The 27,426-nt window shown below is 36.9% G+C and overlaps 1 protein-coding gene across 1 annotated transcript in view; it reads left to right on the forward strand.

Moving 5' to 3' along the window:
* Window positions 1-1,151: 1,151 nt before the first annotated feature.
* Window positions 1,152-27,426, forward strand: part of ERICH2 (glutamate rich 2) — a gene marked incomplete at its 5' end in the record, with an annotated part of 30,182 nt that continues 3,907 nt past the window's right edge. The window contains 4 exons of the mRNA XM_081050761.1: window positions 1,152-1,261; window positions 13,915-14,063; window positions 16,886-17,073; window positions 23,208-23,265. Of these exons, the coding sequence (XP_080906887.1) occupies window positions 1,152-1,261; window positions 13,915-14,063; window positions 16,886-17,073; window positions 23,208-23,265 (505 nt within the window). The remainder of the gene's footprint in view (window positions 1,262-13,914; window positions 14,064-16,885; window positions 17,074-23,207; window positions 23,266-27,426) is intronic.

Raw genomic sequence — 27,426 nt, forward strand, 5'->3', positions numbered from 1 at the left:
GGTTCCTGAAATGGTCCAGCTTGTTCTATTTTTATAATAAAATAAAGAAATACAATTAAAAATTGCCATTTGTTAAGCACCTTCTACATGTCAGAGCTTTATACCTTTTATGTCATTCGAAGCTGACAACCATCTACAAAGGTACATATTCCCTGAGGGTACCTAACCCCAGAAGTTAAATAGCAATTATACTTCATATCATGGCTACTCAGTAAAATTCGAATCCAGATTTCATTCCAACAAACCGGCTTCCTTCAAAACACGTTGCCTAGCAACAAATCGATCCTACTAGTGCCTTCCCCCACTAAGTGGAGAAAAACAAACTTCCTAGAAGCCAAGATTAAAGGACAATTCGAATTTTCTAACAGAAATTCCCCCCTATCCCCTTGTGTGACCAAAGCGGTTATTTAAGCAGTAAAACCTCCCACAGCCAATGTCAATTTCACCCGGGCCTTGGCCCCCGCTGGTGGCAGAGGAGGGTCCCTAGTTCTAACTACTCGAATCTGATTTCCGGGGAAACTGGCGTTCAGAGATTTCCCAGGAAACCCGTAATCTTGGGGCGACCTCAGGCTGAAGGACCAAGTCCTGCCGCGGACATTTGTTCATTCATATCCAGGGACAACCCTCTCCCCCAGCTCGACTTATTTTACGCCACAAGTTTAAAATACTAACGAGGCCACGCCGCCCCTTTCCCTCTCCCCGCCAAGAATAGGATCAGGTTATGGACAACGATATTTCCATCCCCCTCCCTTCTGCTCTTCTCAAAGTAACTGGTGCGCGTGCGGACGTGGGTCTGAGGGTGTATGCACCCAACTCGCGGCGCGGCGGGACCCCTAGAGCGGCGGGGCTCGCTCCCATCCTCTTCTCCAGCCTGGTACCGTCTTTGACTCCACCAGCCTGCGCGCGCCGGGTTCCACCCACGCCTTGCCCCTCAGCCCCGCCCTAGGCTCTCCCCGCCACGCCTCCTCGGGGGTCCGGCTCGGCCCGCCCCGCCCCCTCCCTCTCTCCCCCCCCCCACACCCCTCCCCAGGCGCAGCCCGATCCCTCCCCGCCCGTCGGAGGCTCCCTGAGCTCGCCCCGCCCCAGCCCCGCCCCTTCCGCCTCTACCCTGTGCGGCTCCTCGGGCTGTGCCCGCGCGTGGTAGCGTCTCCATGGCGACGCGGCGTCGAAGGTTCCACGCTCCGAAACCCGCGCAGACCCCAGCGGGGCTGGCCTTTGGTGACTGCCCTGCAGGTGATCGGCGTGAGAGGGCCACAAGCGGGTAAGAGACCCCACGGCGACTGCGGTCTCCCTCTCCCCATCCCCGCGACTCATCCCTTGTCTCAGAAGTCCCCAGGCCCGACGCCTGAGCCCGCAAACTTTTCTGCACCCTCCAGGTTAGCGTTCTAGGGCGGAGGTTGCGCGCGACAAGGTACCATCCACGCGGCTGGAGATGCGCCTCGCACTTAGCTTCCTCTTCTGGCTGCGGTTGCGCACTGAGGAAGTGATATTAGTCTCTACGTGGGTGTGAGTGATAACGGGGCAGTTCTGACAGGCATGTCTTCACACCCATACTCTGACCGGCAGATTCCCACGCTCCAACTCCCCTTCTCCGCCCCCCGCAAATGAAAAAAGCCACGTTCCATCTTGGGGCTGCCGGCTACTTCTCTCGGTCCTCGCCCCGCCCCCCTTTAAAAATGTTTTTCTTTTTACTTTTACTTGTTTTTGGAAACAGCTTAATGGCCAGTTGGAGTGAGCACTCACTGGCTGTGGTTAAGACGTCATTACTCTCCAGACATAACTTGCTCGGCCATAAAAAATTTCGGTGGAATTTGGACAAATTATTCTCCTGGGACCTTGTTTTTATCATCTGTAAAGTGAGGGGCTTGGACAACGGATCACTTGTAAGGTTCAGTCTTCAGCCTTGAGATGACAAAATTGACTTGACATTTCTAAATTCATATTGTGGTCTTTTGACTACTTAAACTACACTGCGCCCTGTAGCATTTAAATTAACACATGGCATAATTATGCATTTATCGTTTGACTTCCCAGAGGTAATAGGTTAATTGGATGAATCTGTTCTTATCCCAAGAGATCCCTGGAAGTTATTTTTTTTTAAATAAATCTGAAAAAGACACTGAAAATGTCTTTAAACTTGTTTCGTTCTCCTAAAAACCAAACACAATGATCCTCAAATCCACCTTGTTAAATTTCTTGTTTGCTAATTGAAGTTTTTTTTTCAATCTTAGGAAAACAACAGCACTGCTCTTTAAGTGTTAAGAGTTTACCAGACCTGAATTCCAACAACTTTGTATGAATTCCAGTGCACTACTCCAGTATTCCAGAGTTTCAACCACCAACTTTGAGCTAAATCTTTTTCCCCCTTCTATGCCCCATCCAGTCTCAATTTTGTACTTAGATCTGACTTCCTTAAGTCAGAGTTCACCTTCAGCGCTCTCCTTGCTAGACTGTAGGTAATAATAACGATAGTAATAGGAGGACTTGTAATAATTATAATTGTAGTAGGAGATAGGTACTACTATGATTTATTATTAGCTATTTATATTAACCCTCACAGTAAGTCTATGAGGCAGGTAGTATTTTTATCCTCATTTTACATTTGAGAAAAGTGAATCATAGAGGGGTTAAAGTACTTGCTCAAGGTCACACAATTAGCTGGGATTTGAACATAGGCAATCTGACTCCAGAGTCTTAGCACTATATTGTGTAGTAAAGGAAATATACACAATTTATATATAGTCACTTCTAAATATGAATGTAAGTGATAAGTGATCATTGAAACCATTTTATACACATTTGAGCTACGCAATGAAATAATGCCCCATGTCCTATTATGTTTCCCAATTAAGCTCCTCTAAGATGGAGGATAATGCTTCATCAGCTCTGTCTTTCCTCACCACAGTTGCAGGGCCTGACCCTGTAGCTGTCGGTGAGTTCATTCTTTGCCTATTAGTATACAAGGTAGCGTATAAAAACAAATAGCACAAATGGGTAAAATAATCGCACAAATGGGATGAAGAAAACATGTCTTCCAATATTACAAGAAAAACCTAAAATAAGAATTTTGAGAAATCTGAATTTTAAAAGTCAGTAACTCATTTTATAAAAGGTTTTTTTGAAGCCTGTAGAATCTAAATAAAACCTGCTTGGCCCAGTGGCCACTGGCTAGTAAACATTTACTTAGAGAAGTAGGGGTACTAAATGTTTTACTTTTTTTTTTTAGTTCTAAATATTTATTGTCCAGTGTGCATATCTCAAATTGAACACATTTCAAGTTCTCAATGGCCACATGTGGCTATTGGCTACCAAATTGGACAGCAAAGCTCTAGTTTAATACGTTATTTTCTTGTTTCCTTCCTTCCTGTTCCATTCACTCAACGAATATTTGTTGAGCACCAGATTATGTGACATGGAGTGCACTAGACACTAGAGATTTTTTTTTAGGGTCGCTTGAGTTTATCTGTTCTTTATAGCCAAGGAAACCCACTATATGAACTAATTGGGCCCTTGACTGGGATTTTTGATTGTTGAGAATCAATTTTTCCTTAAAGGCTGGAACTACATCACATAAAACTCAAGAATTGCTGGGAGCCCTGTTCTGCACCATGTGTAGAAAATATGTCTTCAGTGAGACAATGAAGACCACATGCCAGGAAGAAGCTGAGGTGAACAAGGGAAAGTGCCTTACGCCCCCCTTGAACATAGCTGGATCCACTGTGTCCTGACTCCCACACAGCTTAGATATTCAACTCTTGGATTCTATGAGCCATCGCTTATGTTTCTGTTTTTTGGTTTTTGCCTCAACTAACTGGAGCATGCAAACAAGAGTTCAGACTAATATAGCTAAGAAGACAAGAACCAATTCCTTTTTTTTAGAAATAAGCTATAGTGACCCCCCATCCTGGCACCCAAAGTACATTTTCATTTACATAAAACAGAATATTTTCAAATAAATCTAAGCACATAATTATGCCTTTACAAATCACTTTGTCATGCACAATGTATATACTTATTTAACCAGATACATTTTCTGATGAATTACCCATCTTTTTATATAAATCTTTCAATATTTTTTCTTAAAAATAAATCTCCTTTTTCTCAACTCTTTTCTCAGAATCATTCTTCCTAAACCTATGAGCCTTTCTTTTTAATTATAAGAGCATTCTAAGTCAATTAAGTTACTTTTTATCATTCCAATGATTTTATAATTCAGTCAATATCTGAGTACCTTTAAAGTGGTGTGGGACCCACACTCATGAATAAGAACCAGTTTCTGTTCTCAAGAAACTTCCATCCTGGTGATGCAGTCATTCCACTACTCTAATTATCTGTTTACCCATTGCCTGTGTGCATATCCTTGACTGATTCTTTTCCTCCACCTGCTTCTTAAATATTGGTGTTTCCCAGGGTTCTATCCTTGGCCTTGTCTTATTCTACATGGGCCATGCCATCTATTCCCATTTTTCTCCAGCTACTCCGTTCATCATCTTTTCTCTTGAGTTCTAACTCCCTTTTCAACAGAGTAAAACAACACTTGATATCGTAGTATAATCTATAGGCATCTCCAACTCAGCATTTCCAAAACCAAACTCCTTGTCTCCTAGAATGTGTTCCTTGCCTGATACCCTCATCCTAGTCACCCAAGCAGGAACCATCAAATTCTTGTTCTCCCTCACTTATACGTCCAATGACTCTTAGTTTCACCTCTCTCGTTCCAAGTGTATCTCCCTGGCTTTATACATCATCATCTTTTCCCTGGACTAGGGTTTGGCAAACTTCTTCTGTAAAGGGCCAGATAAGAAGTATTTTAGGCTCTGTAAGCCCGACAGTCTTTGTCAAAACTCAACTCTGCCATTGTAATTTGAAAACTAGCATTGTGCAAACAAATGAGCAATGTGCAAACAAATTCTAGTCTGTGTCCCAATAAAATTTCATTTACAGAAGTAGGCAGTGAGTCATGTCTGGCCTGTGGGCTGTAGTTTGCCAACCCCTGCTCTGGACTATTGCAGTAGCCTCTTAACTTGTATCCCTACCTCCTATTCTCTCTCAGATTTACCCTCCACAGAATTGCAAAGTCTTAGTTTGCTTTCCATTGCCTACTGGTTAAAGCCCCAAATCCTTAGCACGGGGCAATTAATGACTTGTAAAATTTGCTCCCACACATGTTTCCAATTTCATCTCTTACCATTCTCTAACACACGGCTGGGCTTCTCTTCCCCTTCTGTTGACTGACTACTTGGTCTTGAGTTGGTTAAATAAATGCCAGCTTCATTGTGAAGTCTGACTCCATCTTTCTTCCCAGAAGCAGGCAGAATTAATCACTTCTCACTGTGTTTCCACAGGTTATGTTAATTCTAGAATTATAGCTCTTATTACATGGGATCAGGTATGTTAACCTCATTTGGTTTCAAGGAGTAGGAGCCATTTAGTCAAGGTCTGGCTTCACATTACAAAAACAACTGCTTGTTTCAGCAAAAAGAGAAATTAACTGGCCCGTGGTAAAAGTAGAGATTGAGCTGGAAACAGGGACTCAAACATCATCAGTCGTGTGTCTATCTGTCTCTGTCTCTCTCTCATCTCTTCATCACTCTTCCCTTATTCTTTTGTATATTTTACTTCGCTCTCAGGCCACTTTTTCTCTGAAGGCTAAAACACATGGCTAGTGGGAGCTCTAGATTCATGTTCTTTTACCTCTGTGACAATTCCACTTGGAAAAATCTCAGTGAAATGTTGTGATGAGCTTAGCTTGGGTCACAGGCTCACTCCTTGGTCTGGTCACTGTGTTAGCTTACGAATTACTATGGTTGTTCTGTCTTAGGAAAGTACTACTCTTGTGTTCAGTGGGCTGGATCTGTTAACCACACAAGGAGGAAGGGGTTAGCGGCAGACAATACCTTATTCTAGGGATACTTATATAAAGTATATCTGGGGGAGTAGAGCAAACCCAGAGAACAGGCCTCAAGCTTGATTCTGGAACTGGAAAGTTGTTCAGGGACAACTCTGTTGACTGGAATCTCTCTTCCTCTGTCTTTCCAATTCTGTCTCCACTGACTGCTGACTCTCCTTGGGTATCTCCAGTCCATGAGTTCAAAAGAGAGATTTGATTGATCCTGTTTGGATAGTATGTAAAATTACATTGGCGCTTCTTAGAGGGAAGGATTTCATACATTACTTTGAAGCTATGGTCTGTCCTATTTATGTAAGAAGCTAGTACTTGTTTCCACTATCAAATTATGAGCTTCTCTTATATCCCCAGAGCTTACCACAGGCATATCTGATACATAGTAGGTGCTCATCAAATGTTTGTTTTAAACAGACATTGAATGTTACATGAAAATTGGCAGCTATCATCACTGTGTTCTCGTTCCGATGACCACTAGGACTGTAGAAAAACATCAGGAGAATCTGCCCATGTTGCAAAAGTCAAGGGGGTGCTTGGTAGAGACTCAAAGAGCTGATTAAATGAAGTTGTAATGTTAACATTAACCATAATCAATAATAATGAATATACAGGGCATATACCTGTATACCGTTCTTTCTGGATACCCTGACCCCAGTTTGAACAGGTACCACTGGGTGGAGAAGAGAATTGAAGAAGCACAAGGCCAACATACTGCTTACATGCCTGTAAGAGATGACTAAACAGAGAGACAATGGTATTGCTAATTTTAAATTGTAGTTTTTTAAAAAGTAAATACTATATTTATTTTGTTCAAAGTTCAAGAGGTACGTATGGACATAAAGTTAAAAACTCCTTCCTACCCCAGTCCTACGGCCATCCTCTTTTTCTCCCCAGAGTCAACCAATATCATCAGTTTCTTTTCTGAAAGTATTTCCTTTCAGAGATATTTTTGTGTGTCATAGTCATTGAAAAATACATATTACCAACACAATGGCTGTACCTCATCCTGCTCAGCTTATCAGTCACTGCTGTAACTTTACCTGTGTTCTCAATTGCTCTGCTCTTTCCCTGGAGTCAATGATCTTTCTGAGCAAGTATCATTACTTTGGGGTTTATGTGATTTTTAAATTAATTAATTAATTAAAAGTCTTCAGAGCTAGTCTGCTTGTCTCAATCACAGTAAAGCCTCCTTTTTGTTTCCCTAAGCAATCTAATCTGCTCTACTTCCCAGTTTTTCCTTTAGATAAAACATCAAGTTGTTTCTACAGTGTCCCTCCTATGTGCCAGGAGCTGGGCTAAACACTTTATCCCCAGTCATCCTATTTAATCCTTATAATGATGCAGTGAAATTGGCACCATTGTGATCCCTGTTTTACAGGTGGAGGAACTGAGGCCTAAGGAAGTTCAGTAACTTACCCAAACTTACCTGGCACGTGACAGAACTGGGATGTGAATCCAGTCTCTTCACTCAAGAGCCCCAACTCTCGAGTATTACTCTGTACTGCCCCCTAGGAATTCAGTTTTGTGAAAGGAGATCAAATGGACACTTCCTAGGTGATGATAAAGTCAGACCCAGCAGAGCCTGGGCTAGGCTCTTATCAAGGGCTAGGATTTGCCCACTCTAGGTTTTTCTTCCACCAGGTGAAAATAGGAGGAGAATTATATGCACTGATATTTCATCCAGGTAGAGGGTGGATTGTAACAATCCATAAAGATCCTACAGCTAGAAAGGAAAAAAGAGCTCTAACTATAAAGAGATGTCTACCCAGACATATGGGTACCCACTGGATTGTGGAAATCTGTAGAGGCCTTATGTAGTTCATCATTGCATTGTTTCAGTGTCTGAGCTCTATCTACTGCCCTAGAAAATCAGGAGTAACATCTTTCATTCTAGAGTGTGGTCTTCTACAACTGTGTTTCCCAAAAAGAGCCTTGCTTTTATGATAGACTTTAGCTCTGTGTGAGCTTCTCAGAGGGATAATCAAATTAATAACATGATGTTTGGCTTGGTTAGGGTTGCCCAAAAAACAAAGCCTGAGGCAAGAGTTTGGTACAACTGCTTTATTCAGGAGTGCAGATCAATGTGAGGAAGCTGGATTTAAAAAGAGAAAAACTTAATACAGAATAACAAAGCTTCTCTTTTATTGTCAACAGTTTGGGCCTTGAATTTTGTATTCCAGAAATCCCTAGTAGGTACTAGTACTACTAATTTTAAAAGTCTGGTTTGGGGTGTGGGGACAAGTGTTGGAGGAGGGGGACACGTGAATTGTTATCTATGAAAAATTTCTCATACATAAAAAAACCCTTGAGTCAATTTTTCTCCTTGCGATTAGAATGTAATTTATGCAAATATATAAAGGGCTAAGTTAAAGGAAAATCAGTTTACATAAGGCAGTTAGGAAAGGTAAAAATTCAGAGAAAACATTTTAACTTGTAAGTATTAATAAACACAAGAGAACTTATAAGGTAAGATTATATTTTTAAACATATATTTGGATAAAAATGAAAGGTTAATTTCTAAATGTATTTGTTGAAATAATATTTTATTAAAATGTGGAAAAATTTCTTGTTCTGGCTTATAGACACTCTATAAAGGTGTTTTTCATAACATGAATGAACTGGAATGTGGCAGATGGTTTAGATTACATCTTGTTTTGTCTTGTTGAAGTGGAGGAGAAAAAAGGTGGTGTACAAGTGAGCCAAACTGAATTTATGATTTTTAGCGTCAGCTCAGTGGGAAAGGTGAGTCTTTAACTTGCTGTTGATTGCATTTGAATCTAGATCTAGAGACCAAGTTACGAGTATATAAGACCAAAGTAGCAACAGAGAGAAGCTAATTTAATACATCACTTTTCTAACATGCAAAATTATTCCTATAGCTCTTTTCACGTAGACTCCAAGGTGAAATGGGGAGAAAGAGTTGAGTTCTCTAGACTTGTTTTTCAAACCCAATTTCATAATCCAGAAGAATGAGGTCTTTCAGTTAGGATGGAAATAATGCTACCAAATACAAAACCAAAATACATACTTAATACTCTACCGACAAACTGAGTTTTGCCTTCTTTGTTATTTACATTCTGAATTTATGCAAGTGTTTAAAGACTTGCATAAATGAAGTAAATATTTTGGTTTTTGCAGGAGTTATCTAAGCAAGACAGATGCTATAAAGAATACATAAACTATTTTTCAGGATGTTCTATTTCTATTTTACTATCAGTTTATATAGTTTTTGAATAATTGTTTTGGTATAAAATTACATTTTATCCTAGGTAACAGAAATGTTTATATAAAGGCTATGAATAAGTTATTTCAAATACCTCAGATGAAAATAATGATGCCAGTTTTTATTTCTGCTTCTATTTTAGGCACCAAAATATAGACAGAATGGCAGATAGTTAGAGTTTGATCCGAAGGGTAAATGATTCATTGCTTAAAAAGAATATGTTTAACCATCATTTTGTCCTAAATATTAAGAAGATAGTCTACCAGAATGGTTGACTGGTTGAAAGACTTCGAAATTAAATCCTTTATTACTGTTTGTCATTCAAAAAAATGCCTAAATGTTTACCATCAAGAATTTCTATTAGGAACATCACTGTTGATAAAATACTGAGGTGTTTTTTATTCTTTTCTTTCAGAAAAAGTGATGATTGAACCAAATGAAACAATGTCAGAGTAAGAAAATGTCTGGTTGTGCAACTTATCTATCACATGCCTTTTGAGCAATTGAGAACTAGATAATGCACTCATTTGCCATCCAATTAAATTTGAAAGGCCAGAAATGCATGGAGTAGCACTTTAGCTTTTGCTGTAGTCAAAGCAGTTGTTACTAGATAAAAGGACATTTTAAATGAAAACTGAATTTGATCAAAATGTAGAGATACAGATAATATTCACTTCCACTTTTAAATGCTTAAACACCAACTATTCTGTATTTTACTTACATAATTTTCATTCCTCATTCCTATTTCCCTTTGATACTTGCTCATTTCTTTCAGAATCTCTCTAAATTAACATTTATTTTAAAATTAAACAGATTCTTTATTTACTATGAGATGAATCATTACTACTAAATAAGGAAAATATATAATCAACCCAAGTAGTTGAAGACGTTGGTATTAAAAAGAATCATAGTTGAGTATCAATTTAGTAGCCAAGCATTAAGTACCTGTTTTGTTCAAGGCACTGATTCTGATCGTTCATCAAAGCCCTTCCTGAAAAGATCATCTCCTACCCTCTGAAAAAAAAAATTCTATTATTTATTCCATGAAAAATTACACTTTGAAAATTGATCATACAACACATTCATAGAGATCAATTATTGACAAGTTGGTAGGTACCATTCTGGTGGGATTCTATTCAAATAACATTATTTTGGTTTATTCTGAATATTTTGGCTAGGCGAAAAATTAAAATTAGAATCCACCTTGGCTTTGTTGTAAATTATATATTAAATACATATTTTTATATTAGCACATAAGATATAACAGATCAGTGATGAAAATCATTGATTTCAGATTAAATGTTATAGACAACCAGAAAGGAATAAATTCCCTGTTAGAAATATTAACCTATATGTAGATAATAAATAAATAAGTAAATCCTATTACGTGGTTGAAAACATTTAAATTTAAAAATCTAAGACAATTTTAGTCTTTGAGGAAAATATAACTTTCAACAATAATAGCGGAAGTTAGTAGGTCATTAATGCAAATAAATTACTGTTTTGTCTACTAATAGCCCCAATGTTCTTAGGCTGATAGCAGTGTTGGAACTGGAGCAAGGAGGAATCCACATCCTAAAGTAGTTAAACCCCAGGGATAACTCAAATGCAACCTGGGCCAGAATAGAAAAGCAGAGTGACTACTTGTTCTTTTGATCTTACTAATAATGGCATCTGCTTATCAAACTCCTTTTTGCCAGTTTAGGATGATCGTGTTCCCTTTAATTTGCTTACAGAGAAGAGTTTGGGTTGGGTTTGGTTGTTATTTGAAGTGGGAGATAGGAAGGGATGGTTAGTGTAGCCCGTAAGCTTCACCATGGTGCAGCTTTGTTACCTCAGGTACCTCACCCAGAGTTGAAGGCAAACAGGGCTAGTCCTGGAAAAAAAAAAAAAAAAGATCAAGTAAGAAAATAGAAAATCATGGGAAACCTTTGCTTGGGAACAGTGTGGCTGAACTGCAAAGTTGATGAATTTTCTCCGTGTGGCTTCCATTCCGCTTTCCACCCTCTACTGTTTCTATAGTCTAACTGGCAAGTAGAATTTGCCTAAAGGTCCTATCCTGCTTGTGTTAGGGAAAATTAGAAGTTTTCTTTCCCCACCAGTTCTTTACCTTAATCTTCTAATTGATTCTTCATTCTAGTCTGAGCCATAAGGACTTGATAAACTTCTAGTTTCAAACTTCTCTGCATATGAAACCCACATTTATCTTTTCCTTTTCCCCCCATAGATCCCATGTGTGAAAAATATTGTCTGCCCAACAAATTGCATTTAATTAACAAAATTTTCAGTAGTAAAGGTAAAATACAGAGGGTGCCAAAAAAATGTATACACATTTTAAGAATGGAAAAAATGTATTAAAATTGTAATAATATACACCGATAACAAAAGATGAATACAAGGCATGTGTATACATTTTTTTTTTGTACTCCCGGTATATTTTTAATGCTGGACACAGTTTCATAGGTCTTAGACCTTTGATCTGTTGGGTTTTTTGGTCAAGCTTTTGAGATGAAGGTGGAAATGGCTCACAGCACTTTATGAGGCTGAAAATGTTATTCCATGATATGTTTTATCTTTTCTAAAATGAAGGACAGTTATTTTTTTATTCCCATATTTACACTTGAAGTAAATGCCTCTTTAGACGAAGACCAGGATTGGCCAGCAAACTTTATACGTCAGCAATACAAGTTTCTCTAAATGTAGCCAAGACATTCTTAGAAAAGTAAGTTTTAATTAATTGTTTTAGGCCCATGTTTGACAAATTATAAATCATTTTAAAACAAAGTTTAGAACATAAACTTCCTGAAAAACTTAATTCCAATAGAAATTTGGGGACATTTCGTAAATATGCCCAGTGCTTTTAACTAAAGAATAATCCTAAAGCCTATGTTATCTACCCTCTAGCATAAATATATTCCAGACAAATATTTAACTTGACTAGCTCTCTAGCCTTAGCAGATACTAAATTAAATATCTTCCATTTCCAAAGGATACTACATAAAAATTTGAATGTTTCCTTAATTGTAACTATTTAAATTAAACAGATCTTTTAGAGTATACTAGTTATCTATTTTTCTTAAATGGTTAGAGGCGTTATTACCATAAATAACATCACTTTTCTCAAATGGAAATCAACAGATGATAGTTGAAGAGTAGGTCAGACTTTGGGCCTTTGAGTCTTTGAAACTGTATATGAGAAACACTACAGAAAGTGAGCAGAAAAGGAATCCATATTTTACTATTAAAATGATGATTTGGTTAATGCTCATACGTATTTTTATGACACGTCCACTGCTTCCAAATAGTAATATCCCATTTATCTTCTGTCTGTTGCATATGTTGGCTTTCCCCATGTTGTATCATTAAGATTTTCAAAGACATTTCCAATTATTCGAATACCCAAAACTATACTAGCTAAATTCCCTTCCTTAGGGATATAACTTAATGAGTATAAGTACTATGTTTCATATTTGAAATATACACATGTTTTCTTCATAGTTTAACCTCTCACAATTGATGGCATCTCATACTTAAACTTGGCAATGCTTTTTCTTTCTTAAATAATGGTATGTCTTCTAATAAATAGATGGTATCTTAGGTTCAGCAAAATACTGTAAATTGTGTGTTGGGAGGAAAGGCAGGTAGTAAAGGCCTTTTATCTCGATTAGCTATTAGAGCAAATAAATCCTAGTAATCACTTGTGGTGACCTTTGGCATAACAAGAATCTCACCATGCTAGAAACTGAATCCCTAAGTGACTTCTCAACTTCTCAAATATAGAGTTTCTTCTTGGATGCTTTTTTTCACAAGTAGAAAATCTAGGAGGGCAGAGGCAGAACAAAAGTAAATCATCTTTGCTATGCATTTTGTATTACCAGGGAGGGTTTTGCTTAGCAGCATATACTGGGGAAGTGAAGATTCTATCCCCTCCCATAGTATTAAGAATATCACAAGCTGTTCAGCCTCTTCGCTAAAATCACTTCACAAGACCACTAACTTAACTGCAGTGCTAATGTTCTGGATTCATATTTCAATGGGGGAAAAACAGAGCCAGGATAACTTTGGGGGAAAAATACTTTGCATCTTTTTATATCTTTGCATTAAAACTAGAAATTGAATTTTCTAAGCTTGGTAAAGAAGATAAAGGTATTAAAAGAATCTTAAGACCACGGAAAGCAGCCTTGGGGTCATTTTTTCCACCAGCATGGGTGCCTATGTGTAAACAGTACATCACATAAGACTCCTGTGTCTCCAATTATTTATTGACGTGAGGTTTCAGGCTTAAAGGGTAAAAGAGAAAATTAACCCATTTTTATTTCAGTGACTTAATGGAAAAGCAGGCTACTTTATTTTATGAGCAAGGGTTAATATGAGTGTTGGACTCTCTCCGTAAGTGTAGCATTTAGCGATGGTAAGAACTGATTTACAAACTTAAAGAAAAAAACTCAAGGCTGGTATTCCTTAAATAATTTTATTCCATCACGTATACCATAGTGATGTGCCAAAGACGTTAATAAAACTGCTTATATGCTTTAGGTTAACTCTGAAAAGATACTAAGAATCATTACACGGTGACAAATGCCAGGTAGAAATTGAATTTTATTAATCGTTAGTAAAATTTATTTTTAATGCTTTTCCACGAAGAAGATACTGCACTTTAGCTATTTAGTTTATTGTTGGTATATTATATTGTGTGTTTATATTAAGTGTGTGTATATGTACTTTGTTTAAAGCCTTAAACAGAATTGTGACCTAGGAAAATATTTTTTCACTATTTAACATTTAGGAAGGAAGTCTCTTCAAAAAATATTGAAAATAAAGTCTCTTTAAAGGATACTGAAAATAGAGTATCTTCAAAGAGTATTGAAAATAAAGATATAGAGACAACTCTACAGTCGAACCTATGGTCGTCTTCCTTCTTAAAAGAAAGCACAGGTAATACCATTTGTTTTATTTGAGTACCTTCTAATTCAGCCCTCTTTCACCATGACTTTTGGGATTTTGACAACTTTATAGGTCTGGGATGGATCATGGAAATAAGTAATTCTTCAAAGTACTGGATGATTCTGACACGTAGTCAAGAGTCCATGGGTATAAATTACATAAAACAATAATAGTAGGGTATTAAATTTTAGAATGAGTTAAAAATATCTATGAAAGCATTAATAAATTCCATTCATTCATACTGAGTGCTGGGCGCTGGTGTAGAAACTGCATACAATAGTTAGCAAATAAGCAAGGTCCTTGCCCTTTTGAAGTTTACATTTTAGTGGAAGATAGCCAACTATTAAAAATAAATAATAAACAATAAAAGACAAATAAGCAAGACGATGACAGGCTGTGTTGGGTGCTATTATGTTAATAAATGGCACCTGGGAGAGAACTACCTTAGATCTAGGGATCAGGAAACCTCTCATGATGCTCAGTGTTTGTTTGTGAATTAAATGAGACAGCTCCTGTGACATCACACAAAGTCCTTAGTTCCCTATTCTGAGCTTCCCCTGATGACATCAGTGTGAAGAGGCAGTGAATACGGTGGGAACACACTGGAAGGTCAGGGTGTTTATGAGCTGATGGAGACTGTAAATGAAACAGAAGCAGGTAGGTGGCCCGAATATCCCAGCCATCATACTCTTAGAAGGACTTGGTATCCCTTTTCAGGGTAGCTCTTTTTGTTTAGAGTCAGGAGTTTGCTTTAGAGTCAAGAGTTTTCCCAATTTTTTTTTTTTTTGATCTTTGTTTTCTTGAAATCCTAATCTCTCAAATTCTCCTGGATTTCCTAGTTTTCTTCTGTCGAACACAAGTGTTTCTGTATTATTTAGAGTAGTTTATGGCCACACTCCCATCAAAGAAGGCATCTCCCAAGACTTCCCAGACACTCAATATCTTTTAAGAAAGGGATCGTGTAGGACAAGCTCAGTTTGAGACGGAAAGACATCTGTAGAGCCAAAGGAGTCAACAGGCTTACTTAATAGTTTCCCAAAGAGATAAGTTTAGGAAACACATAGTAAACGTTTTTTTTTTTTATTACTTTAATAGTAGTATACTTTAATGTGTGTTAGAAAAAAGATAAGACATGGTTAAGAATATGGACTCTGAAGCCAAACTGACTCCCAGATCTCCCACTTAATTAGCAGTGTGCATTGGGCAGGTGGTTAGTCGCTATCCCTCAGTTTCATCTGTGAGTGGGATAAAAGTAGTACACACCTCCTTGGGATATTGAGAGAATTAAAGCGGCTAATATATGTAGTGTTCAGAAGAGTCAAATGGCATATAATGTTCGTTATGATTCTCACGTTACTTTTACTAATACATCCATCAGTTTCGTGGATGATAATATTTATGATCTGACAAAAATTATAAGTTAAAAAAGTAGTTCAAAGAAAAATATTAAATAGTATAGTTGATACTCACATATGGCAAAACGGATGAAGATAGTATAAGAATTACTGATGTTTGAAAAATGTTCCAATAGATTGTGCCATAGAAATTTACATTTAAAATATTTCTCTCATCTGTCACCTCCTCTCCGTCTCTATTTTACCAGGGTCTTGTCATTAATCATCTCTCTCACCTAGACTTTTTAAAGAGCCCTTTAATGTCTCCCCTTGCTCTTTTTTTTTTTGGTGGGGGAGGTCTTCTCTCAAATACGCTTTTTATCCTGCTACCCAAGTTTTCCCTCAGAAATGCAGAATTGATCATACTTGTTTCCCTACATAAAATCTTTCATTAGTATCCCCTTCATTCTTAGGATAAATTCCAAGGCTTCTGGCCACAAGACTCTCCATTATCCAGCTAGCCCCTGCCTCCCCTTCCAGCCACATCTGGCACCATTTCAGCCTCAACCTTGACCTTCAAACAGCCTCCGAGTGCTTGTCATGCCACATACTTTCTTACTTCTACGTGGGCTCATGCTGTCCCTCTCCTTGGAGAAACTGGTCCACTCAGACTGGACAGTTCCCAAGCACTCCCCTCACTGGGACGGGGCCCTCCTTTGTTCTCCCATTTACCTAGTACACATTTTTATCACTGTACTTCCGTACTGTTTTGTAATTAGCATCGTGCCAGGTACCAAATGGGTAGTCAGTGGTACTTATTTTTTAGTTTTCAGTCACCTGTGTTTGGTCATAGGTACTGTGACTTGACATTAAGAAAAATGATTAATAATGTTATGTAACTTCTGGTTATATCCAGAATACTCCACATGTATTTCTTCCTAATTTGTGTGTGTGTGTGTGTGTGTGTGTGTATGTGTGTGTGTGTGTGTGTGTGTGGAGAGAAAGACAGAAAGAACTTTATTCTCAGGAATCCAAGGAGTGATATGACCTAAGAAGAATCATTTGCTTCTCAGCCTCTCCAGTCTTACTTTACTCTTCAAGCTCTTTATTTCGTATTTATCTTCCTATGAGAACAATTTAGGAAATACATTTCTGGAGATACAATAGCATTAATTTCTTTTTTTTTGAAATTACTATATTTTTTATAAACAAAAATGTTTCCATTTATTAAAATTTCAAGCACCAAACAATCAACAGCTCAGTGTGACTGGTTTTGCTTTTTTTCTCTTCATTTGGAAGTTTTATTACCTTTTTTGAAAATGGAAATCAGCTAAGTTTATTGCAGTGCTGTTTAGTCATGAAAAAAAAAATTAGCTTCAGAACAGGAAGCAATATACTGAACATTACATTATAATTTAGGAATAATTTTTAATTTTTGAACTTTTCAATATTTATTGATTAAATTATATTCTGTTTTAGGTGAGGTGGGCAAAGATACAGTCATTGCACAGCAGGACAAAAATAATAAATATTGCCTTCAGGATATTGATGATAAGTTGTCCGAATCAACAGCTAATGATGGTGAAGATGACACCAATGATGAAGATAATGCTGAAGACAGTAACCCAAATAAGTATACTCATGCCCCATTAGAGTTAATGGCAGAAGTAAGTTTTACTTGTGCGTTATAATTTAAGAAACTTAAAAATGTTAAAATAACTAAATAGGGCGACTGGATGGCTCAGTTGGTTAGAGTGCGAGCTCTGAACAACAGGATGCCGGTTTCATTCCCACATGGGCCAGTGAGCTGCTCCCTCCACAACTAGATTGAAGACAACGAGCTGCAGCTGAGCTTCCGGAGAGGCAGCCAGGTAGCTCAGTTGGTTGGAGTGCAAGCTCTCCATAACAAGGTTGCTGGTTCAATTCCCACATGGGATGGTGGGCTGCGCCCCCTGCAACTAAAGATTGAAAACAGCGACTGGACTTGGAGCTGATCTGCGCCCTCCACAACTAGATTGAAGGACAATGACTTGGAGCTGATGGGCCCTGGAGAAACACACTGTTCCACAATATTCCCCAATAAAATTTTTTAAAAAAATAAATAAAAATAAGCACTTTATTAAAAAAAATAACTAAATAGTATATAGCCTTGAAGTTTAAAAAAATATAGTTAAAAGATCCTTGTCCATGTATAGGTGCTTACCCGGCTACTCATCTCTCTTAATACGTATAAAAGGTTACAGGTGAGAGAAGATTCTGGAAGTGACTTACAATATTCTGGTCTTCAAGGACTTTTTTTTAACTTTTATTTGTGTTTTTTCCAGGATCCATCAACTCCAAGTCAAGTAGTTGTTTCAATCTAGTTGTGGAGGGCGCAGCTCACAGTGGCCCATGTGGGGATCAAATCGGGAATCTTGTTAAGAACACCATGCTCTAACTAACTGAGCTAACAGGCTGCCCCCTCAAGGACGTTTTTAAGGAATGCTTTCTACATAAAGCATGAGCACCACGCTAGTTACTGGGGTCGTTTATAAATAAATAAGAAAGACATGTCCTACCTGTGAAATTAATAGGCACATATTATTTATATAATACAATTTATGATAAAATTTAATATGTGCTAGTAGAAGTATTTATGAAGTTCTCTGGGAATAGGGAGGATTAAGTGACTGACTGAGAAAAGAAGCAGGAGAAAAAGGATAAAAAGAAGGATTTTTAGAGGAAGATACAAAAATTCGTTTTAGGAACTTAAAGGAAGAGGGAAGTGTAGGAATTCATCTGATAAAGAAGTGGAGAAAGCACTTCTAGCATAGAAAACAACATGTGCAAAGGCGTTAAAGCCTAAAATGTCACGTGCAAACATTGTACATAGACATTTACTAATACTTCTATGCAGAACAAAACAGTTTTACCTCAGTTATTGTGGTATCACAGTCCACGTTTAATTAATATTACACAACTTCATGTATATTGTAAGAACTTCATAATAGTACATTTTCATTTCCCCTTTCTATCCTTTGTGTTATTGTTGTCATACATTTTACTTCTGTATATAAGTTCCACAATACATTGTCTCATTATTTTTGTTTTAAATGGTCAGTTATCTTTTAAAGAGATTTTTTTAAGTTGGAAAATATCTTTTTTGGAACACATTTCTGATGTTCTTCATAACTTTGTGTAAATCCAACTTTCCACTTGATATTTTCTTTTTGCCTGAAAAACTTCCTTCAGTGTATGTTATAATGTGGTTCTGCTGGCAATGAATTCTCTCAGCTTTTGCATTTCTGAAAAAGTCTTAATTTCACCTTCATTTTAAAAGCTGAATTCCCTCAGCTTTTGTATTTCTGAAAAAGTCTTAATTTCACCTTCATTTTTAAAGGATATGTTAGCTGGAGAATTCTAGGTTGCCAGGTTATTTCCTGTACTTTGAAAGGTTGCTCCATCATCTAATAGTTTCAGAAAAGATGTCTGCTGTTATTTGTATCTTTATTCATCTGTATTATTATTATTGGTTATGATGTGCTTTGATGTGGTTTTCTTCATATTTCTTCTGTTCATTGAGATTCTTGGATCTATGAGTTTATAGTTTTCACCGGGATTGGAAAATATTCACTTATTAAGTCTTCAAACATTTTTTTTTGTACATCTGCCCTCCCTCTCTTCATTTGGACTACAATTACACGTATGTTAGACCACCCAATATTGTCCCAAAGGTCACTGATGTTCCTTTTTTTTTCTGTTTTCTCTGTATATTTATTTTAGAAATTTCTATTGCTATTTCCTCAAGTTCATTATCATTTCTTTGCAGTTATACTCTTCTGTTAATCCCATCCTTCCTCTTTCCCTCCTCCTTTCTCTCTCTTTCTATCTCTCATTCTCTCTCTCTCAAACATGTTAATATATATTCATTTTAGGTATTCTATTTATCATCTCTAGAAGCTTTATTTAAAATTTTATGTCTATCATTTCTCTCCATAATGTTCATATTTTCCTTTACTTTTGAGCATATGGCATATATTTTTAATAGTTATTTTAACATACTTATCTGCTATGCTATTATCTTTTTCAACTGTCAGTTTTTATTAAGTTTCTTTCTGCTTATGGGTCATATTTTCCTGCATCTTTACATGTTTGGAATCCTAAACACTGTAAATGCCATGTTCTTAGGTACAGACCTTTGTTGTTTTACTTTAAATATTGTTGAACTTTGATCTGGGATACAGATTGAGTGTCTTGGAAGCGCAGGTATCACATTTTGAATCTTGCTTTTAAGCTTTGTGGAGAGGACCCAGGGCAGCCTTTATAGTGCGGGAACACCACGAAGTGAGGACTCTTCCCAGTGCTCTGTATTTGGAGGACCTTCCATTCTGGCTGGAAAAAACATGAACTCTTCTCAGCCCTGTGTGAAGTCCAGTGATTGTTCCACTTGCTCATTCTAGTGATTCTCAGTAATTCTTTCTTCTAGTGATTCTTTCCATTTGTCAATCTTTCTTCAGCCTCAGATAGTTTCTTCATGCTCATATGCAGTTCACGACCAGCCAAATACTCCAAGAGACAACTCTGCAGGTTGTTGGAGCTCTGTCTCTTTGTGAAGCTCACTGCTCTCTTGAAAATTATAGCCACATTGGCTTCTCTGAACTCCAAACTGTTATTTCAACTCAGATCACTGGTCTCCATTTGGATTCTCCCTGCCCATGCTGGCACCTGGAAACAGCCTAAAAGCAGTAAGCTGAGGCAATCATAGGTCCCATCTTGTTTCCTTTCTCTTAGAGATCACTGTCCTGTGATGTCTGTTGTCCAGCATCTGAAAACTGTTGTTTTATATATTTTGTCCAGTTTTCTGCTTGTTTAAGGAGGGAGAGTAAATCTGATCTTTGTGAACTCCATCATGGCTAGAATCACATGATTTTTAGCACAAAGAAAATGCTAATGTGCTTGCCTTCTTAGATAATTTAACCCAAATGCTAACCATGGAATTATATAAGGAAATCAGACGTATTTACTGTGTTTTCTTCCTAGACTAAAGCATGTATAGGGAATTTTGAAACGTCCCTAAGAGTAAAAGGTGTTTTTAATAAGGGAGAAAAAAATTGATGCCAAGTGTTGGAAAGATTTCACTTAACCAAACTTCCTTTCTACTGGACATCAAAATCATTCATGAATTATGGAGCATTCAGAGACCCTATTTGCCAGACTCAAACTGTCTAGAGTTGCTCATTTTATTCTTTTCTCTTTTCTTTTTGACATTTAATTATAAAAGTAATTTATGAATCCATTTGCATATAAATAGGCAGTATGAGATTGCTTATTTTAATATCGTGTACTGTACTTGTGCATAAGATCTTTTGTTCTCAGAATGCATCCCTCTTAGTTTTCCCAACTTTTTGTTTTGAAATTTTTCAAACCTGTGGAAAAGTTGAAAGAGTGTAACAGTGAACACATGTGTACGCTTTACGTAATTCACCACTTCTTAATATTGTGCTATATTTACTTTATCTCTCTCTTTTCATAGATAAGGCACAGATATAGCCTAGAAAAATATTTTTGGCAGAAACCTTTGAAAGTAAATTTCAAACATCATAAAACTTTACCTCTAAATACTCGAAAATGGGTCTCCTAAGAATAACTTCATTCTTCATTGTAACATCACACTCTTATCCCATCTAAGAAAATTAACAGTAATTCTGTAATAAAATATATTCAAATTGAGATTTTCCAATTTGTCTTTAAAATGGTTTTTATAATTGGATTGTTTTTCCCAGTCAGGATTCCATCAAAATTCATGTGTTGAGTTTAGTTGTGAAGCATCTCTTTATTTTGAATGTCACAAATAATATAAGACCAATTCCTTTAAACCTGTCTTCGGCTTAATTTTAACATCCATTGCATGAATGTCTTAATTTCATTGCCTTTTGAACTGTTAATAGGAAATATATTTATGAAAAATTGGTCAATGCAAAGGAGACTTTGAAATTGATTCCATGTACCTTTTCATTTTCTGAGGTTAGTGTTATCAATATAATGCTTCATTAAAAAGACTGGAAACTAGTTTAAAGTGAAATGAGATGATATCTGCTAACTGATTTAAAATAATCTAGGTGGGGGAAAGAGTGGTGATACTGATAAAACAAGATTAGCAAAATGTTAATTTTTGAAAGTGAGAATTGGGAGCATGTATTTCTTTTGCTACTTTCTCTACTTCTGTGTATATTTAATTTTTCCATAAAGATTTGAGAAATATAAAGAGGTAACAAAAATAAGTGCAATAACAAAACTACTTAAAACTAAAAGATATTCTTCTAAGTGACACTTGAATAAAAAATAAAATTAAAAACTAAACTCACAATCTATTTAGAAGATAGTGATAACGATAACACTAAATTTTAAAATCTTTGAGAAATGCTTAAAGTTTCAAATGCTTTGATGATGACAATGGTTCAAGGAAGAGTGACAATAAATGAACTAAATATTAATGCCAAAAACCAGAAAAAGAACAAAATAAACATAAGGAAAATAAGAAAAAGAATTCAAGGAACAAATTAATAATTCAAAATGAAAACCAAATTAATATATCAATTCAAGAGCTGAATACTTGAAAAAAACAATGACGTACATCAACCACTAGATATTACAATTAAAATGGAAGAAAGCTACAAATAGGGGTGAAAATGAACATCTGAACCTGAGACAAGAATAGATTTTTAAAATATAAGAGAATTATTAATATGTGAATAAATGAGAATTGTGATAAAGTTAATGATTTATAGAAAAATTTCTAGGAGAGTCCTATTTACATTAGATAAATACAAATAATCTAATACCTATGGAAGAAACTTAGAAAATTGGTAGAGAACTGTTTTTTTAAAATGACACCTGGGTGTTTATCAAATGTCTGGAAATGTGTGCGAAGTGTCTCTTTTGCGTGACTTGATGCTCCCGTCTCTTGCAGTGGAAACCTAGTGCATCCACATATGGTTCAGAATATGTCACACACAAGCAAGGACATCTAAGTGTAGACTTATTTTTTTAATGGAAGCAGTCTAAATAACTAATAATAGAAGATTAGTTTAGTAAATTGTAGTCTAAATTTTTTTTAATTTAATAGGGAGAAAATGATCATGATATGTGAATATGAACATGATTTATTTTGTAAAAGTTACTGAACAATCCTAGTTTTTGTAAATATGTGCTCATTTGTGGGGAAAAAATATTAAAGCAGTATACATGAAGATATAAAAGTAGATATCTCTGGATGGTAGAAATACAGATGCTTTTTAATTGGGGACGCAATGTGTTTATTTAGCTTTTAAATTTCCTACATACAAAAATATGTATTACTTTGTAACAAGAAAAATATAAGAAAAATAGTAAAAGCAAAACTGGGTGGTATGAGAGCAATACTGGAAAATAGTGACTATATAGTTGAAAATCTACATTTGTTTTTACTAATTTTGGACTAAGTCCACAAATAAAAGCTGTATCTGAACCAAAGAGCTATTAAAGTGATTAGTGTCTTCACTGTCTCTGCCAGTTGGATCAACCTACATATTCTGATTGTTCAGTAGCACATATATAATGTGGCTGCAGCAGAATAGAGATATTCTTACTCTATATTGCCTTGCCATGAGAAGTCCTTAATTATTCTTAGTTGATTTATTACAGACTCACTTCTGGAAAAAAACATGTAAATGTTAAAAGCAAAATGGTTCATCATTAATGGAATATTTTCTAGGGAGTTTCTAATTGACATTTAAATACTCTTCAAAACTACTTATGTGAAGAATGTCTTAATGTTTTCCAGTTCCTGAGAGCAGAAATGAGCCACGACTACCATTTGGCAAAAAAATTATGTCAGATGAGTAAGTACAAAGTATTTTTCCATTTGCCAATCTTCTCTTTGTTTCTAAATACATTCCATAATGTGTAAGATGGTTGAATTATCATAAGTCTTGAATTTCCCTGATAGTGTCTCAAATAAATTTGATTGATTGGTATGAGGACTAATTTAGACATCTAGGCTAACTTGGAGTGGGACCGACTAACAGAGACTAATTACCGCCACTGGAAAATAAGTCAAAATCCTTACCTTCAGGACAATAGGTAGTAGGTATCTTTATGCCTTTAGTTTCAAAAGCATTGTCAGCTAGTGCAGCAAACCTTACGTAATACACAATTATCCTACAAATTCTGGAGCACCTACATGTGTCAGGCACTGTAGTAGGCACTGGAAATACAGCAGTCAACAAGACAGATAACAGTGCCACATGTATATCTAGTGTCAGGCAGATAATAAACTCACATATAAAGAGGGTGTCATAAATGCTGGTGCTATGGAGAAAAACAAAGTAGGGAAGAAGGAATAGAAAGTACGGGGAGGAGGCAAAACAGTTTTAAATAGTTTGGTCCTGGAAGGCCTCTCAGAAAGGCTTGAGCAAAGACTTGAAGAAGTTGAGGAAACTCATCATGTAGGTCTCTGGAATAAGCGAGTTCCAGGCAGGACTAATAGCAATGTGCTGAGATGCGAGTGTGCCTGACCGAGAGCAAAGACAGTGTAACAGGAGCAGAATACGCAGGGGGAAGTGTGAAAGGGGATGAGGTGACAGTGGCTATGGGTTAGGAGTTGAGCAGATTGCATAGCACCTTTTCACAATTTAAGGGCTTTGGCTTTTTCTCTGACCGCAGTGGGAAACCACTGGACACTTGAGTAGAAGGATGATATGATCTACCTTACTTTTGTTTTTTCTTTAGTTTTTAGTGGTTTGACTTGATGTTCAAAATAGTTATGGTTTTCTTTGTCTTTATACAAAGGGAGGTTTGGGAGGTTTGCTGAGTTTCTTAAATCTGGGGTTTGATGATTTCGTCAGCTTTGAAAATTTCTTGGCCATTAAGTTTTCAAACATAACTTTTGCCTCAGTCTTCTCTTCCTGGGTCTTTACTTAAATATAAAATAGACTTTTTTTCATGGTCTCCCACATGCATCTTATACTTAACTCTGTTTTTTCCATTTTTTTTTCTTTCTGTGCTTCAATTTAGATATTTTCTATTGACCTGCTTTTGAGGTAACTTATCCTATCTTCTGCTGTTAAAACTGTCCAGTGAGAAAATTTCAAAGACCGTATTTTCCAAATTTTAGACAGTCCATTTAATTATTTTTAAATAATCCAGCTCTCTGTTTAAATTCACAATATTTTCAAACTATTTTGCCCATCTTTTTCTCTAATTCATTTGTCATAGTTACTTTAAAAGTGGAATGGCAACTCTGTAATTAAATTTTATTGATAACAGGACTCAAAATATTAACTAGTATTAGATTTAAGTCTCCTGGTAAAAGTCTTTGAAGTGAATATATGGCATAGGGTCTGTGAGGGTCCACTCTCACCTCACACAGTCCCCACTATGGATACAGTACTTCTTAAATCATTGGCTAATTTCAAACATGAGTTTGTTGTTGTTTAAACTACTTTTTTAAAAAATTTTTGTTGGGGAATATTGGGAAACTGTGTTTTTTCAGGGCCATCAGCTCCAAGTCGTTGTCCTGCAATCTAATTGTGGAGGGCGCAGCTCAGCTCCAAGTCCAGTTGCCGTTTTCATTCTTCCCAACTGAGCCACCCCTCCTGCAGCTCAGCAGCAGCTCGTTGTCTTCAATGTAGTTGTGGAGGGCACAGCTCACTGGCCCGTGTGGGACTCGAACCGGCAACCCTGTGGTGCAGAGCTCGCGCTCTAACCAACTGAGCCATCCCGCTGTCCCAAAAATGAGTCTCTTGAATGCTTTAACACTACCTTTTTTATACTCAAAATAATTTATCTTGTTTTGTACTTTTGATCTTTAAATATTTTGACCAAAACTATTTTTGGTGGCCCACAAACATAGAATTTCCAATCAGAAGGAATCCTTAGAAAGAGTCATATCCAATCCTCTATTTTTATAAATAATGAAACTGAAGCAGAGAGAGGTTAAGCAGCTTGCTCAGTCCCACTCACCGAGCTGGTGACACAGCCAGAACTGGGGCCCAAGGCTCCTTCTCCCAAAACACCTTTCTTCTCTGTGGGGCTAGTATAGAAATGAGTGACTCTGTAGTTCTAGTTCCCAATTCTCTGAGTTTCTTGAGGAGCCTAATTGTAGGAAAATTTATATATCATATTTCCATATTCATCATTTTTAGAAAGCCTCTGGCTGAAGCTTACAAAATCTATGCACTGATATCACCACCACATCTGTCAGTCAGTTTTGCCTGTTAGCCCTACAATATGCTGCATAAACATCGGGTGCACAATAAAATGCTTATTGACCTGACTCGAATCAGTGAACACATAGTAAGTGCCAGGTCGATGGGAATGAAAACAACCCAAATAGATCTTTCTTAATGGGGTTATATCCCTTTAAAAACTTACTCCCCTCCTTCCTTCCTTCCAACAAATACATATTGAGCACTCTATCTGTACCAGACATTTAGGCTAGGAGCTGGAGAGAAAGCGTACATGCTCTAAACCTTTTTGGGGTTGGCATAGTCATGGTTTGGTTTGGTTTCCACCCCTACTGGCTTATCTATTAACACTGTTCACTCTTTTCTGTCCCTGTCAAATAGTGGTGCCTCTAAAACTAAGGACTAGATTAGGAAAAAGAGCTATGGAGGGCCCTAAGACGGGCACCATGATGATCAAGAGAGCCAGTTGGGGAAGAACACTGCTCCCCAGAGGAAAAAAACGCTGACAGGAAACGTGGAAAAGAGGCTCAGAGATGGGAGTGTGGAGTGTACAAAGTTAGACTGGCGACCTCTGAGGTCGATTCCCAGTCCAGAATGTGAAATTAGGCAGGCCAAGGTTTAGCAATGCCAGGCAAGGAATAATGGAAAGTTGGAGACAGACTCTGTCTCAGGAAGAAGGAAGTGTTAGTTCTTTGATACTAACAGGAACATTTAGCTGAGGGCTGTTCAAAGTCCCTCTCTATCAGAGCTACAGACAAATTTTTTCTGCCATGGAAAAAATATTATGTGTAAATTCGTACAGTATAGATATTCTTTTGTCTCTTTTTTCCCTCTTCTAGCTCTTCTTTCTCTTTGTGTGTATATATACATTTATAAATTTACATATGTAAACAAATTATGTATTTGCATATTTATATATTTATACGTGTATTATTTAGCACCCACTAGGGGAGCATTCATAATACATTAATTCTTAAAATAATTCTGTAAGCCTGACATTATTAACCGCACATTAAAGATGAGGAAACTGAAGCTAGCAAAGAGAACTAGTTCACACAAAGTCACACAGCTACTATTTATAAATGCTAAAGTTAGGATTAGATCCCAGGTTTGGCTTGAAAACCTATGATTTCCTACTATCTTTCCTATTTCCATTTCCTCATTTGATTACTAAGCTTATGTTTCTGGTCAAGCAGGCAGAGACTTGGAAAAGACATACTTTATGGATCAGTCAGGCTTGAAATGGCTCTTATGGTTGACTAATACATTTATTAATAAATATATTTGTTTATTTATATGAAATAATTCAGCTTTGTCCCTTCAGAAATGTTTTACAAATTTATTTTCTTGAACAACGCCTCAGGTTCCTGGTGTGTTTTCTTGCTGTCCAATCATAGTAGAGTCATTTATATCTTTGTGTGGCTTCAGGCTTCCTATGTGGATTCCCAGGGACCCATAGGTTCTTTTATCTTTGTCCTGCCTTTTGAAAAATGTGTATTGGGTTCCCCCAAGAAATTTTCTCTGTTGGCAAAAGCTTGAATGTTATGTCTTCCACACTCAGTTTTCATATGGTCCTAATAGTTCCTCAGCCATTTTCCTGCTGTCTCATGCAGAACTGATATCTCTGCTCCATGCCGTTTCCTGCCAGGCATTGGAGGCAACCTGGAAAAGTGATTTTTAAAGGACACTGAGAGTCAAGAGTCCCAAGTACTTATCTTAGTTCATCTCATGAATGACTGTGAGATTTTTTTTTTGCCAATCAATCTTCCTATTTCTTGGTCTCTTCACCTGTAAAAAGGGAGCCTGCAGCTCAGT

Source organism: Rhinolophus hipposideros (genome assembly GCF_964194185.1).
Source record: "Rhinolophus hipposideros genome assembly, chromosome: 6".
Classification (NCBI taxonomy): domain Eukaryota; kingdom Metazoa; phylum Chordata; class Mammalia; order Chiroptera; family Rhinolophidae; genus Rhinolophus; species Rhinolophus hipposideros.